General features: G+C 47.1%; 1 protein-coding gene and 2 non-coding genes across 5 annotated transcripts in view; 1 reads left to right on the plus strand and 2 right to left on the minus strand.

The window, feature by feature from the left end:
* SLC3A2 (solute carrier family 3 member 2) overlaps positions 1 to 22,732 on the plus strand; it is a 40,505-nt gene that overhangs the window by 13,365 nt on the left and 4,408 nt on the right. For 2 of the 3 annotated variants that reach the window (XM_039470778.2, XM_039470779.2), the window contains 5 exons: positions 18,030 to 18,458; positions 18,889 to 19,062; positions 20,426 to 20,517; positions 21,943 to 22,011; positions 22,114 to 22,172. In XM_039470778.2, the coding sequence (XP_039326712.1) occupies positions 18,030 to 18,458; positions 18,889 to 19,062; positions 20,426 to 20,517; positions 21,943 to 22,011; positions 22,114 to 22,172 (823 nt within the window). Of the gene's footprint in view, positions 1 to 468; positions 479 to 15,999; positions 16,086 to 18,029; positions 18,459 to 18,888; positions 19,063 to 20,425; positions 20,518 to 21,942; positions 22,012 to 22,113; positions 22,173 to 22,732 lie in introns of all 3 variants that reach the window. The other variant, XM_074401611.1, reaches the window with a different exon arrangement.
* Positions 12,176 to 12,274, minus strand: LOC120364851 (small nucleolar RNA U13). Its single transcript, XR_005579986.1, has one exon. It is a non-coding gene; the product is annotated as a small nucleolar RNA U13 (small nucleolar RNA).
* On the minus strand, positions 15,494 to 15,634 carry LOC120364890 (U4 spliceosomal RNA). Its single transcript, XR_005580010.1, has one exon. It is a non-coding gene; the product is annotated as a U4 spliceosomal RNA (small nuclear RNA).

A 22,732-nucleotide genomic window follows, 5' to 3' on the forward strand; every position in this document is an offset into this window, starting at 1 on the left:
TTTGAGTATCAGGTCTAATGCTTACATTTCCTACTACCAACAATAGGGTGGCTTAACACACCTTTGAAACTGAATGGTTCTGTTTGAAGTGGTTTTTTGTGCCAGTCGATCCTTTTCCTTTCTACACTCATGAGCTGTTCCCATAGCCCATTCCACAGGCTCTGGACTTAAAATGGGTTTAATGAGCTTTGGTTTGGGTGGGGCTGTTCCTTGATCTTCCCATTTAGTGGGAAAAGGAGATTCTATTCTTTTAGTAAGGTTATTTCTAGTTATTACGTTTTCCGTTATTTCTTTTTTTTTTGGAGACGGAGTTTCGTTCTTGTTACCCAGGCTGGAGTGCAATGGCACCATCTCGGCTCACCGCAACCTCCGCCTCCTGGGTTCAGGCAATTCTCCTGCCTCAGCCTCCTGAGTAGCTGGGATTACAGGCACACGCCACCATGCCCAGCTAATTTTTTGTATTTTTAGTAGAGACGGGGTTTCACCATGTTGACCAGGATGGTCTCGATCTCTTGACCTCGTGATCCACCCGCCTCGGCCTCCCAAAGTGCTTGGATTACAGGCTTGAGCCACCGCGCCCGGCCTTGTTTTCCGTTATTTCTAACAATATTAGTGCATCTACACAAGATACCTGTCTCATACAGTTTTTTCTTGATTCACCTTTAGGAGCCCAGTCAATAATCGTTCCATATGCATTATCTTGAAGTATGACTGCCCTGTCAGCTACACAATCTTTCCAAGTAAGAATTTCTAATCGAGGAGACCATTCTGGATTGGTTTTGGGGCAGCGTTTTTCTTTTGGCTTATATTGATTAGTGTACCCAAAAGTTGTGTCATGTCCGTAGGGTTGCATCTTATACAGGGTATTTGGTCTAAAGGACATTCCACTGACTATAGGTTAAGGAGGACCAGTTCTGTTATCCCTTGGGATGTATATCAACCAGCTTTGAGGCTGTAGGGTTAAACACCCTGGAGCTTTCCCGAGACAGATAGGAGGAAAACGATATCCAAGAGAGATGTTGATTAACATTCCTTTCTCCTCTGGTTGAGCAGGGCGCTGGTTATTAGTAAGACCAGGCATCCAAATGCTATCATTTATGTAAGGAAGGAGACCTAAGTATCTAAGATCACCTCCCCCTTGACTTTCACGCTACATTTCAAGACTGGCGCCTCCTTAATTACCTTCCTATAGCAGGTATGGTATGGGGGAATCTTTCCAGAAGGCATTGCTTTGGAACCCCCATTCCATGGATCAAGATCCTTTTACATGTAATTTCTAAGGCCAAGGCCTCAGAAATGTAAACCCAAGGCCCTTTCACGTGTAATTTCTAAGGCTGTAAACCCAAGACCCTTTCACATGTAATATGTAGAGTTGTAAGCCTATATAGAGGCAGAGCTTCTCTTTGTTAGGGGAGCTTGGCGGTTAGACAACTATGTTGCCTTGCTCCGGGCTGTTCCTGCTTCGTATGTACACCTCTGTGGGTGAATCCATCCAAGTGATAGGTGTACTCAAAGGTGGAAATGGCATATACGCCCAATATGTATAGTTCTCTTCTGCTGAAACAGGGTTATTACCCCGGCAGTCACAACCATGACTACTGCCAGAAGAAAATTACCTGGTGTCACCTCCATGCGAGTCTCCCTCAGGCTTGCTGTTGCCATCTGCACCAGCCTCTTCATTTGACCCCATGCCAGCGGGTTGGCTTTCTGTGTTGCCTTTGTCCCTGAGACACTCAGCTTGGCTATCTTGCACCATACCACTCCTGGGCCTGTTCTTTCTCTTCTTGCTCTGTAGTTTGGAGGGGTTCATTGTAGGGCTTCATTGTAAAGCTTTGGCTGTCTGGTAGGTACCCAAATGTGAGGTTGGTTTTCTCCTGGTAAAATACAAGCATAGCCTCTTCCCTAGGTTACAACCTTTCCCAAGTTCCACTGATTGATGGTGGAATCTTTCCACCATATTGTCTTTCCTTCCTTGGGATTAATTTTGTGTCCAACAAAATGTTGTCCGGCAGCCGTGGACCCTTGGAAATGTTCAAAAAAATTTTTTTTTGTTTTTTGTTTTTGTTTTTTGAGACGGAGTTTCGCTCTTGCTACCCAGGCTGGAGTGCAATGGCACCATCTCGGCTCACCGCAACCTCCGCCTCCTGGGTTCAGGCAATTCTCCTGCCTCAGCCTCCTGAGTAGCTGGGATTACAGGCACGCGCCACCATGCCCAGCTAATTTTTTGTATTTTTAGTAGAGACGGGGTTTCACCATGTTGACCAGAATGGTCTCGATCTCTCGATCTCGTGATCCACCCGCCTCAGCCTCCCAAAGTGCTGGGATTACAGGCTTGAGCCACCGCGCCCGGCCGACGTTCAAAAAATTTAAAGTGATTAGTGTCAATTGTAATCGTGCTTGAGGAGTAAAATACTCCTTATTGCCTTCCCCGGTTTTTGGTTTTGCCAGTCGAGTTTTTAAGGTTCTGTTTGCCCTTTCTACTATTGCTTGTCCCTGAGAGTTACAGGGGATTGCTGTTGTATGAATTATGTTCCATTGTTTGAGGAACTGCTTTAGTGGCTTACTGCAGTATCCTGGCCCATTATCAGTTTTAATTTTTTTTGGGATTCTCATAATCGCAAAGCAAGAAAATAGGTGTTTTCTTTTTTGTTTGTTTTGTTTTGTTTCTGTTTCTGTTTTTCGTTTTTTTTTTTTTTTTTTTTTTTTTTGAGACGGAGTTTCGCTCTTGTTACCCAGGCTGGAGTGCAATGGCGCGATCTCGGCTCACCACAACCTCCGCCTCCTGGATTCAGGCAATTCTCCTGTCTCAGCCTCCTGAGTAGCTGGGATTACAGGCATGCGCCACCATGCCCAGCTAACTTTTTGTATTTTTAGTAGAGACGGGGTTTCACCTTGTTGACCAGGATGGTCTTGATCTCTTGACCTCGTGATCCACCCGCCTCGGCCCCCCAAAGTGCTGGGATTACAGGCTTGAGCCACCGCGCCCGGCGAAAATAGGTGTTTTTTAACATGTGCAGTGCTTTCTCCTGTTTGGCAAGTTGCCCAAATGAAATGAGAGAAAATATCCACAGTAACACAAACATAAGATAATTTTCCAAATGAAGGGACATGAGTAATAATCCTCTATGATTTCCCACTGCCTCTTGAGTGCGCAGTTGAAGAACTTGACGTTGAGGGCAGTGTTGGACAATTTGTTTCAACTGTCTCCAAGTTAAAGGAAATTTCTTTTTTCTTTTTCTTTTTTTTTTTTTTTGAGACAGAGTTTCCGCTCTTGTTACCCAGGCTGGAGTGCAATGGCACGATCTCGGCTCACCGCAACCTCCGCCTCCTGGGTTCAGGCAATTCTCCTGCCTCAGCCTCCTGAGTAGCTGGGATTACAGGCACGTGCCACCATGCCCAGCTAATTTTTTGTATTTTTAGTAGAGACGGGGTTTCACCATGTTGACCAGGATGGTCTCGATCTCTTGACCTCGTGATCCACCCGCCTCAGCCTCCGAAAGTGCTGGGATTACATGCTTGAGCCACTGCGCCCGGCAAAATTTATTTTTTCAACCTGCCGCATTTGTAGTTAATGCATGAAATTTTTTGTCTTCTGTAAAAACTGGAGAAACCAGTAAATCTGCCTGTTCGTTTGCTTGAGCTAAAGGTCCAGGTAAACAAGTATGTGCTCGAATGTGTATGATATAATAAAATGGAGCTTCTCTGCTTTTGCTTTTTGAAGTGATTCAAATAGCTGTCTTAATGATCATCCTGAATGTATTTTAACAATGCAGTTTCTACATTTTTTGTAGAATGTACTACATGAGTTGAGTCTGAAACTATATTAACTGGTTGCTGTATATCTGTAAGGACCGAGATAACTGCTTGTAACTCTGCTCTTTGTGCTGACTGAAAATTTGTTTGGATGACTCTAAAGGACCTGTGTAAGCTGCTTTTCCAAGCTTAGGTCCATCAGTAAAAGCAGTAACAGCGCCCTCTATTGCCTGATCTTGGGTAATTTTAGGTAAAACCCATGATGGAAGCTTAGGAACTGAAAAATTTTTGTTTTAGGATAATGATTATCAATTTCGCCTACGAAATTTGCCAAGCTTAATTGCCAGTTGACCGAGTTGATGTCAGCTTGTCAAACTTGTTTTTTAGTTAAAGGAACAATTATTTTGTCAGGTTCATATTCCAGACAATCGAACAATCCTTGTTCTGCCTTGACTAATGACACTAGCTATTTGATCTAAGTACAAGTAAGCTTTACTTGTATTGTGAAGTAAGAAGACTCATTCTACTAAACTTTCATCTTGAACAATGACTCCTGTTGGAGAATGAGGTGTTGGGAATACAATGAGCTGTAACTGTCAGTGTTAACTCTACCTGGGCTTGCTGTATTTTTTCTTCAATTATTATTTTTAACTTCTCAGCTGCTTCTTTTGTTAACACTCTTTTACCATTTAAATTTGGATCACCTCTTAAAGTTGCAGATACATTAGACATAAGTGTGCTATAGCTGGCCTAGAGTTAGAACCTGAGCAACGCCATCTTATACAAGACAAAGCTGTTTTTCCAAAGGTAAGTTGTAACAACTGCCCCATTCTCCCTGCAAAAACTGCTGACCTTGGTTTCTGTAAATAAAGACAGCTAGGTTGCTCTAAAATGACCACTATGTAAAGCTGCTTACATTTGCTTATCAGTAACTGCTCTCTGGGACCCTAATGTGACAGGCAAGCAGTCCAAACCCATGCCATCTTGGCTCCTGCGACTTGTAATAAGTAACTAAGGTCTGTAATTTCCACCCTACCCAGATAATGTGTAAACTAGCGTTTATCTTGACTTCTGTAAACCACTTCAGTAACAATCGGAATGACAAAAGTCCCCTGGCCCTTGGAATGTCCGGAGCCCCCTCACCCTCGTCTACGCCCAGGAGAGGTGATTTACAGAATCCACTAGCCCTCGGAATGAAGCCCTTCATCCCCCTCCCCGCCGCTCCTCACTCACTCCCACTCCCAAGGTGGTTTTACGGGTATAAAATGTCTTGGCACCCTCCTTTCGACGCCACGGGTTGGAGAGACGCGAGTCTTCCGTGGCCGCCTTCCGTGGCCGCCGGCAATAAAGACCCTGCAATTTGCCATACTTTTGTCTTGGTGTTAACTTTTATACTCGATCCAATACTTCAGTAAGTAAGTAGGAATATTGAGAGGTGGCCTTATCCAATTAATGTCTCCTAACAACTTTTGGAAATCATTTAGTTTTAAGTTTGTCCTTTCTTTTTTTTTTTTGAAACGGAGTTTCGCTGTTGACCCAGGCTGGAGTGCAATGGCGCGATCTCGGCTCACCGCAACCTCCGCCTCCTGGCTTCAGGCAATTTTCCTGCCTCAGCCTCCTGAGTAGCTGGGATTACAGGCACGCGCCACCATGCCCAGGTCATTTTTTTTTTGTATTTTTAGTAGAGACGGGGTTTCACCATGTTGACCAGGATGGTCTCGATCTCTTGACCTCGTGATCCACCCGCCTCGGCCTCCCAAAGTGCTGGGATTACAGGTGTGAGCTACCGGGCCTGGCCAAGTTTGTTCTTTTTAATTTCTACCTTGTGAGGGCGTATTTGCCTCTCTTCAACTTGCATTCCCAAATATTTTACTGGTGTTGAGGTTTGAATTTTATCAGGATCTATAATCGGCCCTGCTTTTTGCACACATTCTTTTAGGCAATTATAACGTAAAACCAGCTCTTCTCTAGTTTCTGCTGCACGTAATACATCATCAGCATAGTGAATGATATAGCCTTGAGGAAAGTGCTCTCTAACAGGCTGAACAGCATTTCCCCGCAAACATTCCCTGAGGCAAAACCTTCCATTGATAACTCCTAGCTGGCTTTTGGTTGTTTACTCCAGGTATTGTGAAAGCAATTCTGCTTTGCTAGAGGAACTGTAAAGAAACAGTCTTTTTTTTTTTTTTTTTTTTTTTTTTTTGAGACGTAGTTTCGCTCTTGTTACCCAGGCTGGAGTGCAATGGCGCGATCTCGGCTCACCGCAACCTCCGCCTCCTGGGTTCAGGCAATTCTCCTGCCTCAGCCTCCTGAGTAGCTGGGATTACAGGCACGCGCCACCATGCCCAGCTAATTTTTTGTATTTAGAGACGGGGTTTCACCATGTTGACCAGGATGGTTTTGATCTCGACCTCATGATCCACCCGCCTCGGCTTCCCAAAGTGCTGGGATTACAGGCATGAGCCACTGCGCCCGGCCAAGAAACAGTCTTTTAAATCTATGATTATCAAAGGCCATTCCTTTGGGATCACTGCTGATGAAGGCATACCTGGCTGTAATGCTCCCATGGATTGAATTACTTCATTTACTGCTCTCAGGTCAGTCAGCATTCTCCATCCCCCAGATTTTTTTTTGAATTACAAACACCGGGGAATTCTAGGGAGAAAATGAAGGTTTTATATGCCCTCTTTCCAGGTGCTCTTGTGCTAATTCATGTAAAGCCTCCAATTTATGCTTTGGAAGTGGCCCCTGCGGTTTTTCTGTTTTCCATGTTAAAGCAACGGGTTCTGGAGGCTCATCAGTATCTGCTATTAAAAATTGTAGCCAATCCCTGCTCTGTCTAATTTTATAGCAGCTTCTATAGGTTGAGTGGTTCCATTTTCAGTTTTTTCTAATCCTTTTCCAGGCCAATTACAGGTTTCAGACATAATCTTTTGACTTTGCTTGCTGTGTTTGGTGGAAAAGAGATTTCAGCACCTCCCCCCCCCACTATTGTAAAATGTCTCTCTCCCATAAATTAATGGGAACATCAGTAACCATGGGTTGAATAGTGCCTTGCTGACCTTCAGGTCCCACACAATGCAAAATTATACAGCTCTGGTGAGCTTCTGGGGTTTTCCAACCCCAACTAATATTACTAGCCTTTTGTTTTGGCCAGTGCTTGGGCCATTGACTAGAGCTTATTATAGAAACATCACTCCAGTATCTACCAGACCCTTAAAAGTTTTTCCTTGAATTGTAATATTACAAACTGGCCAATTATCCATAACTTTGCTTGCCCAGTACACTGCTTTTTCTTGAGAATTACCAATTTTCTTCTTTCTTACTGCATCACTGATTCCTACTTTTACATAAGGTAGAAGCAATAGTTGAGCAATTTTGTCTCCTGGTTCTGCTTTCCAGGGTGCACTGGAGGTCACTATCAATTGCATTTCTCCCTTTAGATCTGGATGAACAATTCCCATCTGAATCTGCACTCCCTGCAATTTGACACAAGTCCTACCGTATTTTCTGGTAGAGGCCCGCACACTCCTATAGATAATTTTTGTGGTGCGTCCCCTGGGAGAATTGTTATAGGCCAAATGCAACACAGATCTACTGTTGCACTTCCTGAGGTAGCAGGAGACAATGTATTTATTTTTTACTTCTAAAATTTATTTTAATTTTTTTTTTTTAGAATTTTACAGCACTTTGTCTATGGTGGCATTTGCTGCACACCACTGTAGACTACAGGTGTTGCAACTTCTACTCATTATCCTGTTAACTGTCCTGGCGGCAGAAGTCGAACTTCCTGAGTTTGCCACTTAATGAATGGATTTGTACCTTGCCAGGACTGGGAAGAGGTGGCCATTCATGACTCACTTTGGTGCTGTTGGCTCAGCCCATTTTTGAGTGAATGCTGAAGGAGGTTCCTTCAAACTGTGAGGCATTTTAGACACATTTGCATAGATTACCTCCTTTTCGTGATGCCCTCCTGAAATTAATCTTTCCGTTTCTCTTTTTTTTGACCTGAAAGATTTTCTATCAAACTCTTCTTCACTATCATCTTATATACTGATATTTACACTATTCTCAGAAATTCCTTCAGCCCCCTGACTTATACCAAGAGTGCTGATGAGAGTAGTATTTTCAAAAGGTTCTAATGTGGCTCTCACCATGGCCCAATGATTCCACACAGTCTGCAGTAAAAATTTTCCTTCATCCTATGCATATTTGAGTTCTGACCCAACTCTTTCCCATACACCAACATCTAGAGTTCAATATCTGGGAACCACAGACAGTACTGATCCACGGCCTCAGAGAGTAATGAGATTTTCCATCCCAATCTTTACACTGCCTTTCTTTAAAAGTTCCTGAATAAGACAAAGGTAATTATTATGCTTGCTGTGTGATTTTCCCATTTTGTTACCCTAGAATATTCCAGGCACACTAGCTTACCGCTAGGCTGACCAAGCTAGGCTCACCAAAACACGTTCCCGGGAGTCCCTGGATGAACTGCTTCCCGCAAATGACCATACTCAGGCGTCTCTTCACCAGGAGCACAAGGAATCCACATTGAGCACCAGATGTTGGGAACGAGCCCAAACGTGTATGTGGGTGCCCCGTGTCCCGGCAGTGATGAGGGAGTGAGAAAAGAAATAAAGACAGAGACACAAGAACAGAATTTTACAGCACGGGTCCAGGGTCCAGCACTCTCTCCCACCCAGCTCTGGGCTTCTTGAGCTTTTTATAGGGTGCATTACCTTGTTAATCTTGCAGGCTGTGGGGAGGAGGGATTGAGGAGGAAGATAGCCTGAGGAAGGGCATGTGTCTCCAGCATTCAATAGCAAACATGGTTCTCCTAAGAAATGCTAACTAAAGAAACTGAGGTTTGACCGGGCGCGGTGGCTTAAGCCTGTAATCCCAGCACTTTGGGAGGCTGAGGTGGGTGGATCACGAGGTCAAGAGATCCAGAGATCCAGACCATCCTGGTCAACAAGGTGAAACCCCGTCTCTACTAAAAATACAAAAAATGAGCTGGGCATGGTGGCGCATGCCTGTAATCCCAGCTACTCAGGAGGCTGAGGCAGGAGAATTGCCTGAACCCAGGAGGCGGAGGTTGCGGTGAGCTGAGATCGCGCCATTGCACGCCAGCCTGGATAACAAGAGCGAAACTCCATCTCAAAAAAAAAAAAAAAAAAAAGGAAAGAAACTGAGGTTTTACCACCCATTGTCTATCCAGGTGTTTGGCAAGAGAGGTCAGCCATAAGGTCTGACCACACACAGTGCATCAAGGGGCTTTTATCTCCCGAGCATCATAGGCCAAGTCTGTGGCGTTCCCATAATCTCTGCCCTGCAAGGCCTTCCAGCCTTACCAGCTCCCATCTGCAAAGACCTTCCCAAATCTTGTGAGCAGAGGTTGCATTACTTCCCAGAGTGTTTTGCATAAGCTCCCTTTAGGAGATCCTCACACAAACTCTATGTTGGGAGGAGTTGTGGGACCAAAGCAGTTTTTTCTGCTCTGCAACCACACCGAGTGTACCACAGTTACCAGGCGCTCTCAGATGGTCTTCACCAGAGGCCTCTTGTTACTGCTGGATCTCTGCTTTTATTTTACTCCACCATAGTTTGGATATGATCTGTGACACAAATCTCAGTGTATAAAATGCAAAGCAAGCTTGTAATTTAACTCTAAGTAACACAGGTCTGCCCCTGGCCATTTCTTCTCACAAAAATGACATCAAATCTTTCTATTTAGGAATATGTGGGGGTTTTTTTTTTTGGTTATTGTTTGTAGAGACAGAGTCTCACTGTATTGCCCAGGCTGGTCTTGACCTCTTGGATTCAAGAGATCTTCCCATGTTGGCTGGGATTGCAGGCAAGAACCACCATGCCCAGCCATTGCAGGATTGCAGGTATTTTTTTGTTGTGGTGGGTTTGTGTGTGTGTGTGTGTTTTTGAGATGGAGTCTTCACTCTGTTGCTCAGGCTGGAGTGCAGTGAATGATCTTGGCTCACTGCAACCTCCCCCTCCCAGGTTCAAGAGATTCTCCTGCCTCAGCCTCCCGAGTAGCTGGGACTACAGGCACCCATCACCACACTGGCTAATTTTTGTATTTTTAGTAGAGACGGGATTTCACCATGTTAGCCAGGATGGTCTCAATCTTCTGACCTTGTGATCCGCTTGCCTCAGCCTCCCGAAGTGCTGGGATTACAGTTGTGAGCCACTGCACCCAGCCTTCAGTTTTTTGAAAAAAGAATTTGTTGGCTGAGTGCAGTGGCTCACGCCTCTAATGCTGGCACTTTGGGAGGCAGATTACTTGAACCCAGGAGTTCGAGACCAGCCTAGACAACATGGCAAAACCCTGTCTCTAACAAAAAGCACAAAAATTAGCCAGGCATGGTTGTGTGCTCCTGTAGTACCAGCTGTTCAGGAGGCTGAGGTGAGAGGACTGCTGAAGCCAAGGAAGTTGAGGCTGCAGTGAGCAGAGATGACACCAGTGCGCTCCAGCCTGGGTAAGAGTGAGACCCTGTCTCAAAACAAAACAGACAGCAAAATTTGGGCTCAAGTAATTCTCCTACCTTGGCCTTGCAAAGTGCTGGGAGTACTGGGTGTGAGTCACCATGTCCGGCCAGCTAATTCAAATCAAACTTTTCTTTGTAGAGACAGAGGGTCTTTCTATGTTGCTCTATTCAGTCTTAAACTTCTGGGCTCTAATGATTCTCCCATTCATTTTGGCCTCCCAGAATTACAGTCATGAGGCATGGCACCTGGCCTGACTTATCAGTTATTTATTTATTCACTTTTAGTTTTTATTTTAATTCTTGTAGTCAAGATCTAGCTCTGTTGCCCAGGTTAGAGTGCAGTGGTGCAGTCATGACTCACTGTAGCCTCAACCTCCTGGACTCAGGTGGTCCCTCCCACCTCAGCTTCCCAAGTAGCTGGTACCACAGGTGCTTGCACCATGCCCAGTTAATTTTTTGAGACAGAGTCTCACTCTGTTGCCCAGGCTGGAGTGCAGTGGTGTGATCTCTGCAACCTCTGCCGCCCTGGTTCAAGTGATTCTCCTGGCTTGGCACCCTGAGTAGCTGGGATTATAGGCACTTGCCACTGTTCTGGCTAGTTTTTATATTTTTAGTAGAAACGGGGTTTCACCATCTTTGTCAGGCTGGACTTGAACTCCTGACCTCATGATTTGCCCACCTTGGCCTCCGAAAGGGCTAGGATTACAGGCATGATCCACTGTGCCTGGCCTATATATATATATATATATATATATATATTTTTTTTTTTTTTTTTTTTTTTGAGAAGGAGTCTCACTCTGTAACCCAGGCTGGAGTGCAGTGGCGTGATCTTCTTGGCTTGCTGCACCATCCATCTCCTGGGTTCAAGCAATTCTCCTGTCTCAGCCTCACAAGTAGCTGGGATTACAGGCACGTGCCACCACACCCAACTAATTTTTGTTTTTGTTTTTTAGTAGAGACGGGGTATAAGAATTCACTCAAGGTGGTGGCAAAAATATTAAAGGAAAGATACTAGAGAAAGTTATAGAATATTAGTCTTAAACTCTTTTAGAAGGCCTAAAGGTTTTTTCTATAGTTCTTGGCTGAAAGCAGCCAGAGTCTTTTTGCAGGAGCCAGAGAAATTAAGGCGCAAATATAAAGGAATGTGAGTAGTAGCTAGCCTGTTTACTCATACAGTCTTAAACTAACTTTTTTTTTTGAGACGGAGTTTCGCTCTTGTTACCCAGGCTGGAGTGCAATGGCGCGATCTCGGCTCATCACAACCTCCGCCTCCTGGGTTCAGGCAATTCTCCTGCCTCAGCCTCCTGAGTAGCTGGGATTACAGGCACGCGCCACCATGCCCAACTAATTTTTTGTATTTTTAGTAGAGACGGGGTTTCACAGTGTTGACCAGGATGGTCTTGATCTCTTGACCTCGTGATCCACCCACCTCAGCCTCCCAAAGTGCTGGGATTACAGGCGTGAGCCACCGCGCCTGGCTTAAACTAACTTTTAAGCCAGATTGCCCTCTCAGGAGGAGGCTGACCAAAGGTATTACCCACTAATGGTATTTGCTTTAAGCATCAGAACCTGTTTTTTTTGTTGTTGTTTTTTTTTTGTTTTTTTTTTTTTTTCCTTTTCTTTTTTAGACAGTTTCGCTCTTGTTGCCCAGACTGGAGTACAATGGTGCAATCTCGGCTTACTGCAACCTCCACCTCCCGGGTGCAAGTGATTCTCCTGCCTCAGCCTTCCAGGTAGCTGGGATTACAGGCATGCGCCACCATGCCCAGCTAATTTTGTATTTTTAGTAGAGACGAGGTTTCTCCATGTTGGCCAGGCTGGTCTGGAACTCCTGACCTCAAGTGATCTGCCGGTCTTAGCCTCCCAGAGTTCTAGGATTACAAGTGTGAGCCACTGAGTCCACCTATTTTTAATTTTCACGTCAGCTGGATAATGTGTCAGCATCATAACAAAGTTTGAGAGGCACATGTTACATATGCACGTGAACACCCAAACATGCTTGTTAACTACGAAAGGATCCCTTCAGTCATCTTTGAATGGCTTTTTAATATAAATTGAACTGCATTTGAATATTTCGATGGTTTCTTTTTTTAGTACTTACTACCAGCCATTACTTGTTCAATTTTGTATTCTTTGCTTACAGTTTGACCTAAGAAAAGGGAAAGGGGCTTTCCTGAGTTGCATTTCTTTCCTTCTCTCTCTCTCTCTCTCTCTCTTTTTTGAGATGGAGTCTTGCTCTGTCACCAGGCTGGAGTGCAGTGGCGCAATCTTGGCTCACTGCAGCCTCCGCCTCCTGGGTTCAAGCGATTCTTCCGCCTCAGCCTCCTGAGTACCTGGGACCACAGGTGCATGCTATCACGCCCGGCTAATTTTTTTGTATTTTTAGTAGAGATGGGGTTTCACTGTATTGGCCAGATTGGTCTCGATCTCTTGACCTTGTGATCTGCCTGCCTCAGCCTCCCAAAGTGCTGAGATTACAGGCGTGAGCCACCGCACCTGGCCGTCTTTCTTTTTTTTTTCTTCTTGAGTGGAGTCTCACTCTGTGGCCCAGGCTGGATCTCTGCTCACTGCAGCCTCTGCCTTCCGGGTTCAAGCGATTCTCTTGCCTCAGCCTCCCGAGTAGCTGGGACTATAAGCGCATGCCACCACTCTGTCTCTAAATGAATAAATAAATAAATAAATAAATAAAATTAAATAATTAAAAAAAAAATGTTCAAAAGTATGCCCCAGATGGGTGTGGTGGCTTATGCCTGTAATCCCAGCACTTTGGGAAGCTGAGGTGGGTGGATCACCTGAGGTCGGGAGTTCAAGATCAGCCTGACCAATATGGAGAAACCCTGTCTCTACAAGAAATACAAAATTGGCTGGACGTGGTGGCACATGCCTATAATCCCAGCTACTCAGGAGGCAGAGGTTCCAGTGAGCCAAGATTGCGCCATTGCCCTCTGGCCTGGGCAACAATAGAGAAACTCTTAAAAAAAAAAAAAAAAAGTACTGCCCCATCTTTTCTACATACTAACCTGCTTTTTTTTGAGACAGAGTCTCACTCTGTGACCTAGACTGGAGTGCAATGGCGCCATCTCAGCTCACCGCAACCTCTGCCTCCCAGCTTCAAGTGCTTCTTCCGCCTCAGTCTTCTTAGTAGCTGGTATTACAGGCACATGCCACCACGCCCAGCTAATTTTTGTAGTTTTTAGTACAGAGGGTTTCACCATGTTGGTCAGGCTGGTCTGGAACTCCTGGCCTGGTGATCCACCCACCTTAGCCTCCCAAAGTTCTGGGATTACATGAGCCCGGCTGGTTTGTTTGCTTTCAGATAGGGCCAGGCTCTATCAGCCAGGCTGTAAAGCAATGGTGTGATGATCCTCAATGCTGCCTCAGCCTGAGGGCTCAAGTCATCCTCCCACTTCAGCCTCCTGAGTAGCTGGGACCACAGGGGTGAGCCACCATGCCTGGCTAATTTTCAAATTTTTTGTAGAGATGGGGTCTCTATGTTGCCCAGGCTGGTCTCAAACTACTGGGTTCAAGTGATCCTCCTGCCTTGGCCTTACTTAGAGAGGCTGGAATTAAAGGAAGGAGCCACTGTGTCTGGTCAATCCTTTTTATATGTTTAAAGAAAAATAAATGTCCTGTTTTCAGGCTAAGATCAAATAATCCTCGTGTGTTAGGAAGCATGTGACATGGATTTTTGCAGCAGAGGGTTAGAAAGAAACTTCGTTTATATACTTGGCCCTCTGCATTTCAGGGCTCCACCGCCATCTGTCTGAGTGTACAGTGAACTTTATTAGCATCTGGACTGTCAAACTGCTTTTTTTCCTTTGCTTTGTCCCAGCCTTCTCTTGAAGGCTAAATTCTTCTTGAAAAGTTAATATTCTTTGTGTTCCTTTAGTAAATATTAAGCTTTATGTCAACACATATTGCAGGATCTGAGGCTCTCTAGGCACCTCTGGTCCCTTTCTCTAGTCCTTTCTCTCTAGTCTGTTTTCCTGCCCTCCATCTCCTAATTTGTTAGTTTGTTTTACTATTATATTTTATATATATATATTTTCTGAGACAGAGTTTTGCTCTTGTTTACCAGGCTGGAGTGCAATGGTACAATCTCGGCTCACTGCAGCCTCTGCCTTCTGGGTTCAAGTGATTCTCCTGCCTCAGCCTCCCGAGTAGCTGGGATTACAGGTGGCCACAGCTATACCTGGCTAATTTTTGTATTTTTAATAGAGACAGGGTTACACTATGTTGGCCAGGCTGGTCTTGAACTCCTGACCTCAATTGGTCCGCCTGTCTTTGCCTCCCAAAGTGCTGGGATTACAGGTGTGAGCCACTGTTCCTTGCCTATTCAGTTGTTTCTAAGAAGGGAGATATTACTTTTGATTGACATAGTTCATCCATTTATTTATCAAACAGCAATTGCTTACTATATGCTGCCTCCGAATAGGCAGGTTCATCAACGAAAAACACAAAGCTCTTGCCACTTAAGGACAAACAGACATCCAGGCAAAGAAATGTAATAAACCAATGGAGCATGATTGTAGCAGAGGCAGATGCATGGTGGAGGGGAAGTAATTCTGTCTGAGGAGTTGAGAAAAGCTGTCCTTGAGCTAGATCTTGAATCAGTAGGAGCTCATGAGGTTGAGTGGAAGAACAGGAAGGGCCAGCAGCAGAGGTATGGCATGTACCAGATGCAGAGGCCTGAAAAAGCCTAGTATGTTGTGAGACTGGCAGGTGTTTGAAGGCGGATGTGGCTGGAGGGTGAAGCAGGGGGGTGGCTGATAAGAATGGAGAGGCAAGCTGTTTTATCCTCTTTATGCATGCAGAAGGAACTGACTTCAGGCTGGGCACAGTGTCTCACGCCTGCAATCCCAGCACTTTGGGAGACCTAGGCATGCATATCACTTGAGGTCAGGAGTTCAAGACCAGCCTGCCAACATGGCGAAACCCCGTCTCTTCTAGAAATACAAAACCAGCAGAGTGTGGTGGTGGACACCTGTAATCCCAGCTACTGGAGAGGCTCAGGCAGAAGAATTGCTTGAACCTGACAAACAAAACCACACACACACACATACACACACACACGCACACACACACACACACAAAAGGAAGACTTAAGCTGTTTAGAGCCATGAGGGTCTGTGAGTGAGATACTATGTTTCTAGGGAGTTATGTTGGACCATCTCAAAGACAGCTTCTGACCTCACAGTTTTCAACCTTTTTTATATTTATTTATTTATTTAAATCAGTCTCCGTAGAGACTGTCAAAAATTGCCAGTGCCGACTGTATTGCAAGTCATCATGGCGGGGTATTGGCAAAAGTTTTCAATTAGCAATAATTGCGCCTCGGACAAACCTCATTGGCTACGATACTACCACTGCGCAAAGCTTTTCTTATTTATTTTTAGAGACAGCGTCTTGCTCTGTCTCCTAGGCTGGGATGCAGTGGTACCGCCATTGCTCACCGCCGCCTCATAACCTCCTGGACTCACATGATCCTCTTGCTTTTGCTTCCCTTAAGTATTGGCACCTGATGGGACTTACAGGGACACATCAGGAGTCCCAGATAATTTTTTTTTTTTTGAGACAGTCTCACTCTGTCATCCAGGCTGGAGTGCAGCTGCGCTATCTTGGCTCACTGCAACCTCTGCCTCTCAGGTTCAAGAGATTCTTGTGCCTCATTCCTCCAAGTCTGTGACTACAGGCGTCTGCACCACGATGCCTGGTTAATTTTTGTATTTTTTGTAGAGATGAGGTTTCACCATGTTGACCTGGCTGGTCTCGAACTCCTGACCTCAAGTGATCCACTGGCCTCAGCCTCTCAAAGTGCTGGGATTACAGGTGTCAGCCACCACACCTGGCCTGTTAGTTTTTTTGAGACAGAGCCTTGTTCTGTCACCCAGACTGGAGTGCAGTGGCCCAATCTCAGCTCACTGCAACCTCTGCCTCCTGGGTTCAAGTGATTTCTCATGCCATAGCCTCCATTTCTCATGCCATAGATGATATTACAGGCATGAGCCACTGTGCCCATCGAGGCCCAGATAATTTTAAAATTTATTTGTGTCTTTATTTTGAAATGGGGTCTTACTATGTTGCCCAGGTTGGCCTTAAACTCTTGTCCTCAAGCAATCCTCCCTCCTTGGCCTCCCAAAGGGCTAGGTGACAGGCATGAGTCACTGCACCCAGCCTTGAGCTTTCGTGCTAAAATCTGTTCAGAACCTCTGGTTGGTACTTTTTATCTGGCACATGCAGGGCACCTTGGACCTCTTATCTCTGAGCACTGGTCTGAACCCCAATTTCTACCCACTTGCTTTGCTTCTCACAGGGGCTGCCCCGTGCACCCTTTGTTCCTAGGGTGGGGATGGGGATGGATGCCTTGGGCTGCAGAAGGGACTAGTAGAGGATGAGCCTTTTTACACCGTTTTCTCTGTTATTACTTAAGATACTGGCTTTTGCTTTCTTCTAAGTACACAGCAATCTTAGCTTCCAACCTTGGTGGGAAAGGGAGAAAGAACCGATTTCCTCCAGCTCCTCTCTGAAAATATCCCAACTGGCACTGTTTAGGAACAAGGAGTTCCTGAGAGTGTTGGCACTCCATGGTGTTGATGTCCGGTAGTTTCCTGCTGTGAACCTTGTCTCTGCTCCACTTCAATCCAAGGACCCTGCGGAGAGAATTCTAGAGGTTTTCAAAGTGTCTGCAGTACCAGCTGCCTCCAAGGCCTAATATTGTGAAGTGATAGGGAGATAGGACCCTGGGGGAGTTTGGGGTAATTTGTGCCCTGTAAGGTGGGTAAGAGTCTGGCCGTGGCATATTCTGGTCTATTCTAGGAAAAAGGTGGATGCCTCTGATTCCCAGCTCTGTTAAGTTCATTACAGCCCTGCCAGTCTCTTCTGGAATCCGTCTGATTCCTAGCTGCTAAACATCCAGCTGGGGGTGGGGTAGGATAAGAAGGGGGGCGTCTACCTCCACTCTCCTGCCCAAACATTGATTTTAAAGTACTGTGAAGAAGACTGGATTAGCGTTAATTCAATAAAGTTAACAAAGCAAAGTATTGTAGGGAGTACACAATAAATAGTTGCTGCATGAGGAAGAACTTGAAATAAACTCAAGGAGTCCTGAAAAACGAGTGGGAGTAAGCCGTGCACGGAAGCAGAGGTCTACGCCAAGTCCCAGAGGCCAGAGAGGGCAAGCCTTGGGGAAAAGACAGAAGCTGTGTCTGGCTGCCTCTGAGAGTGTTAGCAGCCGTGCAAAGTTGGGAATCCCAGGCGGTGGCCAGAGCCCTGACCAGGGGCAAGTATAGGATGGTGTTGGGGTAGTCACTAGCCTGCGGGAATGGGCGAAGTGGTAGGGGCCTTTGGGGGCGGTTAAGCCTAAGGGACGCTAGAGGGGCCTCGGGATTTGGGGCTGGATCACAGGCCTCGTCCACGTAAAGGTGGCTTCATGCCGAGCCGTCCCAGCCGCCGGTTGAAAAGAACTTTAGGGTTAGACGGGTTGCAGATGAGAAATAGGACGACGCAGGAAGTACTGTCGGAGGCATGTTCCTGACTTTACTACCCTGAGCCGCCCACAACGGCCGGGGCAGTCTCCGAGGTTCCACCTTAAGGGGCGGGGCGGGGCGGGGCTCCACTCCCCCTACCCTGGGGCCGCGCCCCCTGCCGAGCAGATGTACTAGCGGAAGCTGCGCGTAGTCACACCGGCCAGGGAGATCGTTCTGTGTCCGGGGGTCCGGGTAGGGGTTGAGCCACCATCTGACCGCAGTCTGAGTCTTGTCGCCGGTTCTGCAGGCACCATGAGTCAGGACACCGAGGTGGACATGAAGGAGGTGGAGCTGAATGAGCTAGAACCCGAGAAGCAGCCGATGAACGCGGCGTCTGGGGCGGCCATGGCAGTGGCGGGCGCGGAGAAGAATGGTCTGGTGAAGATCAAGGTGGCGGAAGACGAGGCGGAGGCGGCAGCCGCGGCCAAGTTCACGGGCCTTTCCAAAGAGGAGCTGCTGAAGGTGGCGAGCAGCCCCGGCTGGGTGCGCACCCGCTGGGTGCTGCTGCTGCTCTTCTGGCTCGGCTGGCTTGGCATGCTGGCGGGTGCCGTGGTCATAATCGTGCGGGCGCCGCGCTGTCGCGATCTACCCGTGCAGAAGTGGTGGCACACGGGCGCCCTCTACCGCATCGGCGACCTTCAGGGCTTCCAGGGCAACGGCGCGGGCAACCTGGCGGGTGAGTGCAGCGCGCCCCTGTCCCTGGTTGAATCTGTGGCCTGCAAAAACCCCCTCCCCTGTCCCCAGAGTGATCTAGACGGTTCTCCCCTCCATCCGGTACCCAGGAGTGTTCCCCTCCCCACACCCACTCCCTGGACATTGTCCTTCCCTCCTTTCTTTGAAGAAAGCCGACCCGCCCCTCACTCTGTCACGAGGGTAGGTGACTCAGCGTCTTCACTCCCAGTGGCGCCTGGAGCCAGTTGCAACCGGTTTCAGAAGTAACTTGCAGGGCTCCTTACATCAGCTCCTGAGTCTCGTGATTCAGTCTCACCTCCCCCTTTCCCCGTCCCCCCCTCCCAGTCTCACCCTTAGACTCTGGGGGAAGGGAGAGTGGGGAGGTCAGGGGCCCCTCAGAGGAGCCTCACCTTTAACCCAGCCCCCCATTTCAGGTCTGAAGGGGCATCTCGATTACCTGAGCTCTCTGAAGGTGAAGGGCCTTGTGCTGGGCCCAATTCACAAGAACCAGAAGGATGATGTTGCTGGGACCGACTTGCTGCAGATAGACCCTAATTTTGGCTCCAAGGAAGATTTTACCAGTCTCTTGCAATCTGCCAAAAAAAAGAGTGGGTATCCCGGGGTTCCCAAGGAAACAGGTAGAAAGGACTTGGCCAGAGGAAAAGTAGGATAGAAGTTTTGTCTGGTTTCCTCCTAACTGGCTCTGGGTTTTCTTAGGGCAGGTAGAAGGGAGATTTGCTTGTCTTCAGCCTAAAATGGATTTATTTGTTCAGTCGTTTGGGGGCTTTCTACTTGGCTGTGGAATCTTGAACAGGTCATTTAACTTCTGGGCTTCAATGCCCTTATTTGCAAAATGTAGATATTTACTAGATCAGTGGTTTTAGACTTGTAAAACAATATGTTCTTTTGGGGGTGGGAAATCCCAAATGTTGTTTTATAACTCAATATAGACACACGTTTAAAAAGATCCACTTTGGGAGTGGGGAACACAGGGTCCACTTCTCTGCACTATAAACTTTCTGCTTTCCAATGTCTTTTTTTTTTTTTTTACAATGGAGTCTCGTTCTGTCACCCAGGCTGGAATGCAGTGGCATGATCTCAGCTTACTGCTGCAACCTCCTCCCCTGGGGTCCAAGTGATTCTCTTGCCTCAGCTCCTGAGTAGCTGCAATTAACTGTAGCCATGTGTCACCACACCTGGATAATTCTGGATAATTTTTCCCCCCTGAGATGGAGTCTTGCTCTGTTGCCCAGGGTGGAGTGCAGTGGTGCGAAATCTTGGCTCACTGCAACCTCCGCCTCCCCAGTTCAAGCAATTCTCCTGCCTCAGCCTCCTGAGTAGCTGAGATTACAGGTGCCCACTACCACACCAGCTACTTTTTTATTTTTAATAGACACGGGGTTTCACCGTGTTGGCCAGGCTGGTCTCAAACTCCTGACCTTGTGAGCCACCACACCCGGCAATTTTTTAATTTTTAGAGATGTTTTTCACCATGTTTGCCAGGCTGGTTTTGAACTCCTGACTTCAAGTGATCTGCCTGCCTCGGCCTCCCAAAGTGCTGGGATTACAGGCATGAGCCACCACACCTGGCCTGCCTTCCAATATCTTAAGGCCGTTTCTTGCTCACATCTATTTCAATGGGATGAATTTTGCCAGGGTTCAAATTCAAGCTTTTGTACCAAATAATACATAGGAAATACTCAGTGACTTGCGTTTGTGATTTCCTTATTTCTCCTTAACCCCTAGACCAGGCGTCCCCAAACTATGGCATGCGGCCCCCTGAGGCCATTTATCCGGCCCCCTTGCCGCACTTCAGGAAGGGGCACCTCTTTCATTGGTGGTCAGTGAGACGAGCACAGTATGTGGCAGCCCTCCAATGGTCTAGGGACAGTGAACTGGCCCCCTGTGTAAAAAGTTTGGGGATGCCTGCCCTAGACTGTCTCATGACTGCCTCTTCCTCCATTGTTCTAGGCATCCGCATCATTCTGGACCTCACTCCCAATTACCAGGGTGAGAACTCATGGTTCTCCACTCAAGTTGACACTGTGGCCACCAAGGTGAAGGTGAGTGTTGGAGCTGATGGCTGGTGGAATTCAGATGCTGGGGCTGGGATGGTCCTTTCACAGCAAGCCCTGTAGACCCAGCCTGGCTTTAGTTGAAGGGTACCTTTGCTCCTTGGGGCCAAGCAGGAACACCTCCTCCCATAGTCGAAGGATAGGCCAGTAGCACACCTCTGTTTTTCTTGTTCCTTTTCTGATCTCTTATATTTCTTATTTCCTTGACTCTGAGGATGAGACAGTGCCAGGAAGGGACCTTCTCAGATGTCAGTCTGGAAGTTTGATTTTTCTTTCTTTTGGGAGAGGAAGCTCTTTGTCTGTGGGAATCCTATCCTGACTGGTTTCCCACTTCTTGTTTGATGTGTTTGGAATAGAGCCCAGTCTGAAATTATAAGCACTGGGGTACTCCTATGTGTCTGGGACTATGCCAAGTATTTTATAGATGTTTTCTAATTCCCTGTATAACTGTACCTGATTGCCATAGGCTCAAATCTATACCCAGCAGGCTAGGAGTAGGGCTTTGAATGTCACTGTAGCTCCTGATGCCTGGATCCTAGGACACTGACTTGTTCAGAATGGGTAGAACAAAAATGGAGGCAGATACTGACACTGCTGGTAGCTGTCATTCTGAGGTAGACCATTTGGGTAGGACCCGGGGATTGCCCAGTTTAGGCCTTGCCTAGCGGACCTTCTAAAAGTTGCTGATAAGGGAATGTTTTTGGATGGTTTGGTGTGAGGGGTGGTACGCTCAAGTGGAAATGGAGGCCAGAGGACAGAGCAGGGGGCCCAGGGAAAGGGAAGAGAGGGAGAGTGGGGGGAAGTTCCACATTGTGCATCAGATGACTGCCAGGGCTCTATTCTGCAGCACTGGCCTCTTTTCAAATCGAAACTGCCCTGGGGCTGTGCTTTGAATGTCAATCTTTGATCCTTGGTCTTGCTCTGAGCAGCTATCGTACTCACACCTTCCGCAGGCCTCAGGAAACTGGGAGAGGGGGGATTTTGACTGACATTTTAGATCCTGTCTGCTGCTCGCTGATTATGACCCATGGACATGTCTCCCTGCTTCTCTGTTTCATCATCTCTAAAACAGATATACTAACGTTCCAATACCATGTGTTAAACGAAGTTACGTTTGTGGACATCATCTCTGGGTCCCTTTCTGTAGCTTTCAAAGGTGAAGCTGTGTGATTTGCCAGGGGCAGGAATAGAGAACTAAAATGCTGTAGCACTAAGAAAATCGGTGGAAGGGTAGAACTGGAGGGATGCCAGGGCTAAGCCTTTGTAGCGCAGGTGGGGAAGACCCAGGCAAGGCACAAGGCTCTCCCCAGGTCCTGGGGAAGTGTGTGGTGGGTGAGGTTTAGTGTGGGCTGGAATGTTTGGAGCCTTTTCCTGAGAATTGATGTCTGTCCTCTGCTATTCTGCCCCCTATAGGATGCTCTGGAGTTTTGGCTGCAAGCTGGCGTGGATGGGTTCCAGGTTCGGGACATAGAGAATCTGAAGGTGAGTTCCCTTTCCATGTTAGGGACAAAGCTTGGGTGAGAACAGAGGGACTCAGAAGCTGGGGATACCTTCTGTTCCTTGATTCTGCTTTTTTCTTTCTAGGATGCAGCCTCATTCTTGGCTGAGTGGCAAAACATCACCAAGGGCTTCAGTGAAGATAGGTGGGTACAGGCACCATTTTGCTGACTCAGCTCCATTGTGGGAACCCCTCAGTGGAGTGTTAGGCCTAAGAAGTGGGGGTTCCTAGTCTAGAGAACTTTCTTTATCCTTTTCTTTTCTTTTTTTTTTTTTTTTTTTGAAACGGAGTTTCGCTCTTGTTGCCCAGGCTGGAGTGCAATGGCGCGATCTCGGCTCACCGCAACCTCCGCCTCCCGGGCTCAGGCAATTCTCCTGCCTCAGCCTCCTAAGTAGCTGGGATTACAGGCACGTGCCACCACGCCCAGCTAGTTTTTTGTATTTTTAGTAGAGACGGGGTTTCACCATGTTGACCAGGATGGTCTCGATCTCTCGACCTCGTGATCCACCCGCCTCGGCCTCCCAAAGTGCTGGGATTATAGGCTTGAGCCACCGAGCCCGGCTCTTTTCTTTCTTGATGGAGTTTTGCTCTTCTTGCCCAGGCTGGAGTGCAATGGCGCGATCTCCACTCACTGCAACTTCCTCCTCCTGGGTTCAAGCGATTCTCCTGCCTCAGCATCCCAAGTAGCTGGGATTACAGGCATGC

Source organism: Saimiri boliviensis, chromosome 6 (assembly GCF_048565385.1).
Source record: "Saimiri boliviensis isolate mSaiBol1 chromosome 6, mSaiBol1.pri, whole genome shotgun sequence".
NCBI lineage: Eukaryota > Metazoa > Chordata > Mammalia > Primates > Cebidae > Saimiri > Saimiri boliviensis.